Raw genomic sequence first — 13,559 nt, 5'->3', positions numbered from 1 at the left:
CATCCACTAAGAACACACAAGGTGAGTTCATACCCCTATCTTTTCATGTTTTTCTTAAGTTTTAAGGGGGGGGGGGGGGGGAATACAAGTTAAAACACCAAGAATAACCCTAAACTCATCCAACAACTTTCATCAGAAAAGTTTAACTCCATTCACGACTGTTTTGGTCAAATTAAACATTTTAGTTTTCAAAACTGTATTAGGTGAAAATAGTTCAGGTTTATACCTTTAAAATGACTACTTGCACATCTCCATACAATTTTTCTACAATTTATAGTGATTTTTACAAAACTGCCTATCATTTCAAGAACAAATCCGGACCAAACAATGATTATGGACTATTTTTCACAAGTTGGAGGTCACTAAAAATTATAATAAAATTCATGAACAAACTAGACCCGTTTTCCGAACTCTCAGACTTTACGGATTCTGATTTGGATATTTGATGATTTTTCTATAAATTTTCTAAGAACAGTAATAGAAATGTTAACACTAGAAAAATGCTATCAATTTCATTGCACCTTGTAACTTGTTGAGCAAGGTGTGTATCATTATTTGAATATATGTTCTTACATTACATGTCATTTTGTCTTGGTGTATTGACATACATAAAAAAAACAAATGGATTTTTACCTTCATAAGTATGGTAATTAATTAGTTCTTATAAACAAAGTTTACATCCATTGTATACAAACATTTGATAAACTATGGAAGTATAGTTTATGTCGCTTTTACATTATAAACGATTATAATAAACTATAATAGGTATAGTCTATGTTTCATTACATTTCAAACTCTTTACCTAAGGTTCTCAGTTCACGTAAATCTGTTAATGAATAAATTTGTGAGACATTCGCTTCGTATTACATCCAAGTAACGAATCAAAAGTCCTGTAAATTGTAACCAGAGTCTCTTGTAGGGAGAATGTGATAGTTGTGTATAGATCTATATTGGGTCTGACAAACCCACACCTGAGCTGCATGCAACAGCTAGACCGGCAGGTCTGAGGTGACAAGTATCATTTAACTTGCGACGCCTGAAGAACGTCGTATTACGAGGCCGTCTGAGTCATGGTATGGTTATAATAACTCACATGTGGTATTAACAAAACATAAGATTTACAGGTTTTACTTCTAAGCTTAACGAGTTTATGTCGATTTAAACTTGCATAAATTTCTTTAAGTATGGTAAAATACTTGTATACCTTGCTCTTGACTTTTAAGACTACAATGCATTACGTAAGAAAATATGGGATCTTTCTTGACAAACATCACTTTTACAAGAAAATTATTTTAGCATCACCTTCGAAAAATTGTGAACTCACCAACTTAATTGTTGACACTCTTTCAAAACTACTTGTATTCTCAGGAAATCCATAAATAGGTAACTAAGTGCTTTTGAATATGGGATGTAAGGCGTCAAACATTTCATTTTTGTCAACATAATGTAATTGATTTGGAAACATGTAAACTCATACTATGGTGTAACGTTTTCAATTATATTTATGTTGGTTGTGTTTACTTTGATCATTATTGTAATTGTTGTTATGATACTATACATAAAGTCCTCCACCCCCAGATGTTTCCGCCATCCTTGGTTTGGGGGTGTGACAAAAGCTTCTTAAGTTCGAAATCAACCCAAGGAAGCTTGTTAGGGCCGAAAATAGCATCAAACTCTTCCATTTCTTTCTTCAAACCAAAACAACAAGCAAATGTGAGTTCATACCCCTCTATTTTTGGTTTTTACATGTTTTATGGGGAACAATACAAGTAAAATGTGTAGATCTATGTGTATTTGTATGTTATGTGTGATTTCTCGTGTTTATGTGGTAAATATGTGCCAAAAATGTAATATATTCGAGATCTATAGTTCAAGAAGGAAAAATATGGGATCTAGGTTATATTTCACTTAACACGTCAAGATAAAGTACCATAGAAGCTTTATAATAACACAACAATCTAGAATTTGGTATTGGACCATTTTTAAAAAATAAACAAAAGTTGTGGAAAAAGATGTCATTCACGGTTTCAACAAGGATCAAAAGGTCAAAACAGTTAAAATAGAAGTTTTTATCAAAATTATGCTTTCCAAAGGACTAAAAATGTAAATTATAGCCTTTTGGGCTTTTTGGCCCATAGGCCCAAACTTGCGAAAAGTATGGGTTTTTAAGGGGTTGAAATGGTAATTTTCTCAAAACAATGGGTAGAAAAGTAAATAAATCTATTTTAGGGGTTAAAATGACCCTTTTTTCCAAAAAGGATTAAAAATGTAAAGTTTTTGGATTTTGGGTCAAATTTATAAAAGTTGTGAAAAGTTTGGATTATAAATGAAATTTTTTTCACTAAAGGGGCTGAAACTGCGAAAAAGTAAACATTAGGCTGAAAACATTATTTAAATAAGTCTTTGGGCCAAAATGTCAAGAAAAATAGTTTAGGAACCTAAATTGTTATTTTTATTAAAGAATGGCTGAATAAGTCAAACCAATATTTTTGAGTAAGTTATTTTATTATTAAGATATTTGGGTCAAAAATACCACATTATAACTTATGAATTTAGAATGAAAAATATACATATATTTTCATAAATCTAAATATCGTTATAAAACAATCGACACACTTTGCGACTTTGTGATTCAACAATTGTTCAAACAAAATTCCCGACAATTATACTATGCAAAACAAGTAAACATTCAAATTGTTGGGCTTGAAAGATTTTAATCATGCTTATTGGGCCTTCGTGACCCATTAACATGACTTTTGGTCCTAACATAAATAATACATGCTTATTGGGCCCCCCTGTCGCCTAATTACATGCTTAAGGGACCCTCAATGACTTTTATATGCTATTGGGCCTTAGTGGCCCATTAACATTGCTAGTAAGGTCCAAATAAATCATATGCGAAATAGGCCAACGCGTCATTCGTATACTCGATAGCCTTAAATAACAAACGTGATTAGTAGGACCTCGTGGTCCTCTTCTCCTCATCGTTAGGCTTACCTTCAATTTAAGTAAAAAAAAATCCAATCGTTAATCAAGGTTAATCAAATTCATTTAGATTAAGTGAGTAATAATGGGAGACACCAATAAGTGTCGGTCGTAGTCTGTAGTTATAATCAAAGTCTCCTGGAGGGAGAGCGAGAGTTTGTGTATAGATCTATACGGGGGTGACTCCCCCACACCTAAGTTGTTCGCTACAGTTAGACTCGACCAATCTAGGGTGACAAAATCTTAATATCAATTCCGGTGTTCACTAGAATGCCAAGACAGACGAACTAATCATTATCATGCATGGTTATAACAACTCACATAAAAATCCAATACCATCTAAGTAATCAGGGGAAATCCTATTCATTTGATGCGACGATACAATAATACAAAACAATCATACTGTTTTATCGGAAAACATCGGGTTTTCCGGGGAAATCAACATTATTCACTTGTACTTTCAATAACTATAATGCAAAACTTCTCATTTATACACGTTTTGAAATCATTCATGCATATACCTATGGATCTTCACACTTTTTGTATAAACAATTGTCGTTTCAGAAAATATCGGATTTTCTGGGTTTTATAAACTACACAAAACATTTTCATATCAAACCTGCTTATCAACTCACCAACATTCTATATGTTGATGTTTTCAAAATAACTTGTATTCTCAGGTAACAGATAAGCTGAAGAACAATACCAAGTGTGTTAGAATGTTATGTTTTGAAAACTCTCAAACAATTTATGCTATGGAAATGTAATATTTAAACAATATACTTGATGTGAACAAGGTCGGTTGTAATGGTGATGTTTATGTTATGTTTCATGTATATTCATTGTGATGATATTTCAATTTAAGTCATGCGAGCCCTCGGACGTTTCCGCCGTCTGGTTTGGGGGTGTGACATGAAGCGCCCCCAAACCTAAACAAATTTATATACCAGGAATGACTTCGGACATGTATTTTCCCTGCAAAAACCTATTGATGACATCATGGTGATGTAGGCATCGATTATATATACTATCTTTTTTGGCGCCAATTTTGGGTGCAACCGACTTTAACCACTTTATATAAATGGAATGTAAATGTTCTCAAAAAGGGTTGATCATTCACATATACGAAATTGATCATTAACAATCTTTTTGTCTCTCAAGAACACATAACATCACAAGGTATTTTGTGTTTATGATTTTTTATTAGGCCTGCAATCCAAATAAGATTTTTTTTGGATTATCCCACTTTTGAATTTGTGTACACTAGGCTATAAAAGGGAGAATTATAGATTTCGAAATGGTAATAGTCACGATGCAAGAAATATCCAAGTATGATTGTTATTCCGAAATCCTTATATCTAACATATTGTTAATATGGGATGTTCTTCCTAAGAGCAAGGAGCCAAGGATTTGAAAATCTAAAAATAACTTATATAGTTCAAGGCTATTTTGCAAAATGACAATAAGTGACTGCAATGAAAGCAAGAACAAGAAAATCTCAAAAGGAAAATAGTTTATTAATGTCCACGATACTTATAAAAGTTTACAAGAACCATATAATGTGTGTTTTAAAATGTTGTATTGTACAACTATACAAAAGAAATTATTGTGTACAGAGAAAAATTGTTATGTATGGATCACTTCCAATATATTGGGGAGCTAAATTTTGCAGGTTTGTCAAAGTTCTAAAAATTAAATTTGACATCAATTTCTGCTATTTAACTTCCTAAATAAGCATGGAAAAACCTGAAATTACGGAAAAAAAATATATATATTGTCATAAAAATGAATAAAACAAAATAGGAAATTGAAAAATTAATATTGACGAAACATCTGTTTTTGCCGAAGACCGTGGGCAAACTACATTCGTTTATTCAGAGCCCTTGTGGGTCACTAAACTTTTGACCGATTAAAAGTTATGCACCTTTTAAGTTGCGCTTCATTCCGCCTCGTTTGTCATGCTCCCATTTCTCCATGAATCCTTCTAAAAGATCTTGAATATTATCCACATCACTAAGATACCATGATTGTGACATGGATATAGGATTCGATGATGAAATGGTAGTGTTCTGCATGATTTAATGAATTAAGTGTTCGATTTTGCTTTAAGATTTAACGAGATGATGGCATTTTTTTTTTACATTGTTGTGTAGCCTTGTAACTTAGAAGATATGTCAACATGTGGTTTGCTTAATTATTTATTATTTAATCTTTACAACTGCTCTCAACAGATCCAATCCTATATGTTGGAATTTGAAGGGAGATGGTGGATGCCTTTATCATGCTTCTTTGACATTCTAAAATCAAACATCTTAAACTCTTAACATCAACATTTATGTGAATCTTGAAATTTCCCTTATATTGTTTCTTCACTTCTTAAACCTTCATACAAACATTAGAAACACAAGGAAAATGGTGATGACTTTAAAACATGTATTTTAGTTTTTCGAGTTAAGTAATCGTATAAATATTCAAAAAACAAAGATGTTTGTTTATTATTTACTATTCTATTGGTATATTTACAAAAAGTAAGCTAAATATGCAATTTTTTTCTATCTATTAAACTATTTTTTATCCTCTCGTCGATCCTTAATCCTTTTTTATTTTTATACATAAGTAGAAGGTAGAGAGGCTCTATCTTGATGTTCATCATCACCCACATCACGATTTCGATAGTTTAAATCCTTGTTTCCTTCATCTCCATCATTGTTGTAATTACATCTAAAATATATTTGTGATCTTGATTCTCCCAATCTTTTCTCGATACTTCTTTGAGTAAAACTACCAAAACCTTTGATCCCACTTGTAAGCTCACGGGCTTTACTCCTCTCTTGTTTCAAAAAAGACCGATCTTCTTCAAGTAGTTTCAAAATCCTTTCTGATTTCTCTCTTACCCTTAATCCCCAATTGAATCTATAATTTTGTCCCATGATAATGTATTAGATCAAGCTCTATGAACTTAATAGACTAGACGTCTTTAATATGTTTCCAACAAAAACGCAAATCCAATGGTTGAAAACTAATTAATTTGCATACCTTTTTTCATCAACATGTTGAAAAATACTCATCTCCTTAATAACCTCTTTATCACATTGAAATTCTTCTGAAACTCTCTCTGGACCATGAGTTAGCAAGTGTTCCAATAAAACAAGAGCCTTATAAGACCCTCTCCAATTCTCTTTATCAAACTTCCACAACCTAAAACACGCATCAATATTTCCAAATTTTAAAGAAAAAAATCAATCGTTTTAACTCAAGAAAACCTATAAATTTAACACCTTTTGTGAAGAACATCAACAATTCTCCAATATTCATCGACTTCAAAAGCCGCACGCGATATCAATCCCATGGTGCGCGTGTCTGATGGCCATGAATCTTCATCTGTTGCTTCTTCGGTCAATCTTCATGTTCAAACATAAAAACTTTGCATTCAAAATGAAAACCAAAAAAAAAAAAAAAGTTTGGTTTTATCAGATAAACAAAACAAGCTTACAGTTGTGCAGGTGTAACATCTGTTAACACCAATCTTGCAGTTTTGATCTTCTCTTTCAAGAAAACAGAAGCTTGTTTTTTGAGTTCATGGAAAGAAGAAGAAGAAGAAGAAGCCATATTCGATTTTTCCGATTTCTTTTTCATGCTTGTTAGCCTCGTATTGTTTGCATAAATACCATTTTCTATATGGATTATAACGAATTATTTAGTTAATAAACAATTACTTGAGTTGAATATGACTAAATTAACAAGAACTTGTAACCACTCCATTATCACAAACCCAAAGTGGATTTGGGTCATCTAATGAGAACGACAAATATTGAGTTTGAACCAAAGAAACTATGAATTAATGTTAGGTTTTGAGGGATTCAACATTCAAAAAGCATACATGATGATGTTAGATTTTTGGCTATTTGTACTTGTCATTACCACAAGTGTATATTTTTGGTCAATTTTTATGCTTCCTAAAATAACCTTTTTACAACTATAATATTTTCATATAGACACCAGGACATTTATGGGTTTGTTAATAAACAATTACAAAAAAGAAAATTCATTATCTAGTAAAAAAATGCCTACTTTGTGCCCAAGTCATGCATATATGATATAACTCTTCCACATCATTTTCAAAACTCTCCCACAACAACTTCCATACAGTCATACGGGTCCCACAACCAACATGAGAAAGGTAAATTACAGTATCCCCAAAATGTGGAGACAGGTGAATTCTGACATCCTTACTGTTAAGATAAGCATGTGGGGACAAAACAAATTATCTTTTTTCTTTTTCGGATCAAGATGTTCGGGTGCTTATATTTTCCATATACCAATTCTATACCCCAAAGACATGAGAGTAAGCTCCCACAACATGTTAAGAATGCTCAATGGAGTGATCTTTGACCCCGGGATTTCAGACCAATTTACTGATATTTCACTTATGGGGATTTTGAAAGATTTACATAAGTACACCAATTCCACATCGAAGCACCATCTATATAAAAATTATAAACAATTGTTAATTTATAAAACCATGTTACAAAATGGAAAAATATTGGATTAAAAATATCACAAATAGTAATTGCCTTTTTTGTTACCTTTTTAAACGGATATTGGTGAAAAGCTTCCTTGCGGCGGCTCTAGTGAACATCTTAAAGCCACACTGACATATATTGAAAAGTTCATATCATAAATAGTTGTTGATTGAGTCAGATCTGACTGAGTCAAGGTCTAACTGAGTAGAGGTCTGACAGAGTCAGATTTGACTGAGTCAGCATGGGTTATGTCTAGGACCGAATCAGAGGCTTCTGGTTGTGGTATCAAACTGTCTGAATCACAGTCAGAGTTGGACCACATTTTTGACTGACCCAGTAAGAGGCATATCAAACAGACCCTTAGTTAACATATTAATTGGAACATATGAATATGAAAAATCACCTGTGTGTCACGAACTCCGGGACCCGCAGCTAAGAGGACCACAAGATGAAAACCTTTCATCAAAAAGTTACGATACCACTTCCTCTATAACATAAAGTGATTTAATTAGTGAAAAAGAAAGATAAATAATCAAATTAAAAGAATAATGAAGAAGTAGTAACTGTGGCTAAAGCTTTTTTCTCTAGATGAGCACGGGAACCAAATGCCACAATTGGGATATCTCCAATTCCTTCACTTAAACCATTAGCTTCCACACCTTTCATTTTTGCAACTGCAAGAATCTAAATGGAAAATCTTTAATGTGTTGTTGTTTTTTTATGTTTATGGTTGTTTCTTTTTTACTTAATACAGAAAGAATGACACCAACCTGTGTTTCAAGCTTTTCTAAGTCATCAACTTTGGTTGCTCCATCAGCATCCAGCATGAGAAGTAGTTGTCCCCTTGAATGTAGCATTCCCTGTTTTTACAATGCTTTCGCATAAGCCAAGAGGTTAGATCAGATTATAAGGATATGACTAATGAGCCATGATGGATAAAGAGGTCTTTAATGTGATGAGAAATCTGACTCACTTTTCTTATAGCTTCTCCTTTGCCTTGATTCTTTCTTTGGAGAATAACTCTTACATTGTCTACTTTATATTTCCTCACAAAATCAAATGCCACTTTCTTTGTTCCATCTTTACTTCCATCATCAACAACTATTACCTGTTCAAGATATCCATTCAATTCAAAATACCAAATGCTGACTTCAGTTCAGAGTGAAATTTGCATAAAATGATCAATGGAAGTTGAGAACTTTATTGAATGTGTAAGTTAATCACCAGAAGAGTTAGAAAATACCTCATATGAAAATGACTGATCCTTTCTTGAACGTTGCTGAAGATAACTACACATGAAAGATGCAAGACTATAATCAGTTCCATATTCACAAGTCACAACCACTTAGCTAGATTGCAATGTATGTATTTTACTATCAGCTATGATCTCAATGGTTATACGTGTAATCATAGATGAAGAATCATGCTACAAATGTCAAAATTGATCTGAATTTACTCACTTCATAGTCTCATCAAGAGCTGCTGGTAATCTATGTTCTTCATTAAAGGCAGGAATGATTAACGAAATATACTTTTCTGCAGGATCGTTGATATAAGGGCATCGAACCTGCAACAAATGGTCGTAACAGTGTTAGTCCACACTACCTATTTCTGAAAATCACATACTATGGTGAATTGTTAATTGAACTCTTCGCAACAATATCAAGTGGATAAGCTGTATTACGACATTTAATTTCTGAGAAGATGCAGAGTGTGCGTATAATGATAGGAGATAAGATGATGATACAAGATGAAAGATGGAAGGTACCGGTTTGAGAGAATTTGGATCTTCAAAGATCGGGTGAGCTTCGAGATGACTGTAGTAAGAAAATTAAACATCAGAAGGCTATAGACACATAACATACTTGAATATCATGGTAAAGTTAGGGTTACAGAAGAACATACGCATGGTTGAATCGTCTTTTGAAGGTTTCAACAACAATTGCTAGAATTAACCCTACTCCAATAACGAAGGCAACGATGACCGATAATTCAAGGAACATCGTCCATCTCCATCCCCATAGTTCCATATCTCCCTCCGGCTCCGATGCGACGCCACCAAATTGAAACATACCAAAAGAAGATTTCTGCTTCAACCCCAAAACCCAACGAGCTGATCAAATTCGTCTAGTGAAGTAGCAATATTACAAGAAGAAAAACATCAGCCCGTCTAGCTCAGTTGGTAGAGCGCAAGGCTCTTAACCTTGTGGTCGTGGGTTCGAGCCCCACGGTGGGCGATTTGTTTTTGTTCAAATCATTTGTTTTTCTCATTGCAATAGAGTGGAACTTCACATTTAAGGAATATAATTTGGGTTTGAGTTTTTTACAAACCAAAAATTTCTGTTTGGATTCGGTTTTTGGAAAAAATAAAACAGTCAAAAACCAAACCGATTGTATTGAACTTTTAAAAATAATATATTTTTATAAATACATATTTTATATAAATCAGTACAAAATTATTCTAAAATAACAATTTGGTAGAACTGGTAGTCGTTGGATCTTGATTTTTTATTTGAGAGCGACTATTTCATCCCACATCATGAACCGAAAACCGGAACCGGACCGAACCGACAATAACCCGAAAATCGAATAAGGGTAATTGCATGAACCGAAAGCCGGACCGATTAACCAATACGCGTTCAGTTTGAGTATTAATCTTTTCGGTTCGGTTATTACCCGAATAATATGTACGAGATGATTAAGGACTTAATATAATCGAAAAGAACCGAATAAATCGTATTAGTATTCTATAACCCGAATAATAGAATAACAATATACTTTTATACATCGACATAAAACATTCAAAGACTAACATTACAAAATAACACATTGAAATAATAGCATTTACATAGTATATTAACATGATGAGAATTAATTTCTTACTTGGGTTTATTGAGTTGGAGCCAAATTTTCCATTACTAGACAACGTAAGAATTCGTGAATCATTAGAGACAATAGGAAAATCGATTATTGAAAGTCTAAAACAAGAGGAATAATCGACAGAAGTGAATTCGACTTTGGAAATATTTGAAAAGATTAGTTGATTTTGAAACGACGAGAACAAGCGCATGTTTTTTTCCTGTTGTGAACGACAAGGATAGACGTGTGGATCATGATTTCGGTTTCTATCAATCAAAGAAGGGGGACGAGAAATGCTTATTTGGTTCGAATATTTAGAACCGAATAAGCTTTTATTTGGATAACCTTGACCGAATAACCCGTGTACTGAATAAGCATAATATAGATACCCAAAACTTGGATCAAATTGCTTATTCCCCAAAACTTGAATCAAATTGCTTAGTCAGGTCTAATTCAGTTCAGTTCGGATTTTCGGACCAAATTCTCATCCCTAATCCTTAGGCAATGTATATAAGATCAAAGATCAACCCATCTTAACATCTATATAATGAGTTCTCAAGGATTAAGTTTGTCTGAGAAAGATTTCATGGTATAAAACAAAACCAAACTGGTAGTAATTGGAAATCCAAAATCCAAATCCATCAGTTTGGATATTGGGTTCCGTTTGAGAAATTTGAAAATAGATACTTGGGTTCGGTTATTATGATATTATTTTAAAAGCATTGATGTTTAATTTGTTTATGTTAATTTGATAATTATAGTTTTTTTTTTCTTAGTATCTATTTGCCACAATGTAAAATATAAGTTTTAACCGGATAATTGTTTTAACAAATTGTAAACATATGTATTTTGTGTAGATGGGTATTTTGTCATCGTCAGTTAATGATTTTAATGATTCCATTCCTTCAAAGATGAATGTTATTTTATTTGTCCCATGCATAAAAACTCCCAGTCAAAGAAAAATATGGAATTTTGAAACATAATGCAAGATAACAACTAGAAACACCATTAAAGATAACAATTCCAGAAATCAACATAACATCTTTAAACTATACTCTAGTTTCAGCATAGAACGGAAATGATTCACCACTATTAATTAAAGACGAAAGACAATTTCTTGGTCGCAACAGCCACACCTTCAAAAAATACATCAACGCAGTTAGTACCTTCTAATGCAACACTTACACTGTTATTAATTTAAGACAATTCCTTGCTAACAGGTAATTAATAATATAAAAATACCAGCACTGACGCAAGTCAAGAAATTCAAGATGACAACAACCATCCAAAATGACTTGCAACCCAATATTCGACATGTAGTTTTCAATAAGTTCAAGGTGCCTTAACTCAGGTAAGTTTTCTCCAATAGCTATGGTTGTCTCATTACGTATCGTGTAAGACTTTTCAACACTATCCCAAGGCCAAAACCTACACGCTTCTTGATTCACTCTCAGTGTTCTTAACATAGGGAAACAAAGCCCAACAGTTTCAATAGCTTCTTTTGGAATTTTTTGTCTGTAGATATTAAGTTCCTCCAAGAATGAAAATTTCTTCAAAGCTTCATTCCACCTCCAGCTTCCATGATAGCAACATACAATTTCAAGGCGTCTAAGTTGACTTGATCTGTTAAAGAAACAAAAACAATAAAAAGATAAGGATTTTCATCTAGTGACTGAAGAGGTTTTTAGTTGTTCGGGTCTTTAGTTACTTATTTTTTAATAAACTTAGTCTTCCTAGTTTTTAGCCCTGAATAAGTCATCAAACATTTTAGGATTATTGTTTGTTTTTGCTTTGATGTACCGGCTATTTAATGCCTTTAAGTTCTCAATAATACCACAAAATTTTGGAGGGCTTAAAATTGTTCTCTTGTTTACTCAATAAAGTGGTATCAGAGCTAGGTTTATTGAGCGACGAGAGTAAACACGAGTGATAGTAAGGTGTGAGCAAACACGAGTGACAGTAAGGTGTGAGCAAACACGAACGATGGGTGAGGAAAAATTCTCCGCCAAGATTCCCCAATTTGATGGCGCGCACTATGATCATTGGAGTGAGTTAATGGAGAACCTATTACGAGCGAAGGGTCTCTTCAACATGATCGAAGACGGTTTTGACGAGCCGACAGCACGGGCACTAGCAGCCCTAACCGAGGCACAGAAGGCTCAGTGTGACAATCGTCAACCTAGAGTCAAGTCAAGTCATCAAGTCAAACCGGTCAACTAGATTAAACCTTGCTATATTAATGGGAAAACATCACTTGGGAAAAGTCTTGTGTTAAAATTTCCTGAGCCTTAGTGCTAATCAATGAACTAAACTGATAAAACCATGTTGCATACTCATCGGGAGTGTGTAGGATCCTTAATCATGACTTAACGGGGCTCAAGAACCTTGCATTGCGGAGCCAAACACTCACAATTGTCACACATGAAACCTCTCTCAATCGTTTTCACTCTATCTCTCTCTATGTTAAATCTCTCCCAAATCTCTCCAAGTATGTGAAATCTCTCCCAAATCTCTCTCAAACATCTCTCTGTATGAGAAATCTCTCCAAGAATGTCAAATCTCTCCAAGTATGTGAAACCTCTCTTAAATATCTCTTTGTATGAGAAATCTCTCCAAGAATGTCAAATCTCTCCCAAATCTCTCCAAGTATGATAAATCTCTCCCAAATCTCTCTTAAAAGTTCCCGTAACTTTTTAGAATCATTCAGGTCATTCCGACCCTTAACCAGGTCAAAAACGGCTTAAAACGGGGTAAAAACGAGAAAAATGGACCTTAGGAACCGAAACCCTTCTCAAGGAGCCCAAGCTCCTTAAGGCCAAGACCTAGGACCGAAAATACCAGGACCGGACCGAGTCTCTGTTGGCCAAACCCGGAGAACCGAATCCCTGTAGCGAGACCGAGTCTCGGTCTCTGTCTCCTCGCCCCTCTCTGTCTCTGTCGCCTCTCGGTCTCCTCCCGCCTCTCTGTCTCCTTCTCTCCTCTCTGTCTCTTCGCGCCTCTCTGTTCTCTCTTCCCTCCTCTCGGTCTCTGTTCTCTCTTCCCTCCTCTCGGTCTCTGTTCTCTCGTCTCCCACCTCTCGGTCTCTGCTCCCTCTCTTCTCTTCTCTTGGTTTCTTTTCCCCTCTCGGTTTCTGCCCTCTCTCCTCTCGGTTTCAGCATCAGAAGACCGAAACTCGGCCAGATTTCGGAATTT

General features: G+C 34.2%; 2 protein-coding genes and 1 non-coding gene across 3 annotated transcripts; 1 reads left to right on the top strand and 2 right to left on the bottom strand.

The window, feature by feature from the left end:
* Positions 1-5,455: 5,455 nt before the first annotated feature.
* Positions 5,456-6,722, bottom strand: LOC145017335 (ENTH domain-containing protein C794.11c-like). The gene is made up of 4 exons (XM_078975382.1): positions 6,479-6,722; positions 6,264-6,386; positions 6,022-6,183; positions 5,456-5,898 (listed from the first exon to the last, which is right to left on the bottom strand). Exons 1-4 carry the CDS (start codon positions 6,619-6,621, stop codon positions 5,592-5,594), a joined length of 735 nt encoding a protein of 244 aa, XP_078831508.1. The 5' UTR covers positions 6,622-6,722; the 3' UTR covers positions 5,456-5,591.
* A 355-nt stretch (positions 6,723-7,077) lies between these two features.
* On the bottom strand, positions 7,078-9,676 carry LOC145017334 (uncharacterized). The gene is made up of 10 exons (XM_078975381.1): positions 9,414-9,676; positions 9,277-9,325; positions 8,969-9,075; positions 8,752-8,797; positions 8,482-8,616; positions 8,279-8,368; positions 8,073-8,192; positions 7,912-7,995; positions 7,572-7,636; positions 7,078-7,468 (listed from the first exon to the last, which is right to left on the bottom strand). The coding sequence occupies exons 1-10, from the start codon at positions 9,578-9,580 to the stop codon at positions 7,288-7,290; spliced, it is 1,044 nt and encodes a 347-aa protein (XP_078831507.1). The 5' UTR covers positions 9,581-9,676; the 3' UTR covers positions 7,078-7,287.
* Positions 9,673-9,745, top strand: TRNAK-CUU (transfer RNA lysine (anticodon CUU)). Its single transcript has one exon. It is a non-coding gene; the product is annotated as a tRNA-Lys (tRNA).
* Positions 9,746-13,559: the final 3,814 nt, after the last annotated feature.

Source organism: Lactuca saligna, chromosome 9, assembly GCF_052625555.1.
Source record: "Lactuca saligna cultivar CGN05327 chromosome 9, ASM5262555v1, whole genome shotgun sequence".
Classification (NCBI taxonomy): Eukaryota; Viridiplantae; Streptophyta; class Magnoliopsida; order Asterales; family Asteraceae; genus Lactuca; species Lactuca saligna.
The sequence above is the reverse complement of the archived record's forward strand: the minus strand, read 5'-3'. Positions and strand labels throughout refer to the sequence as shown.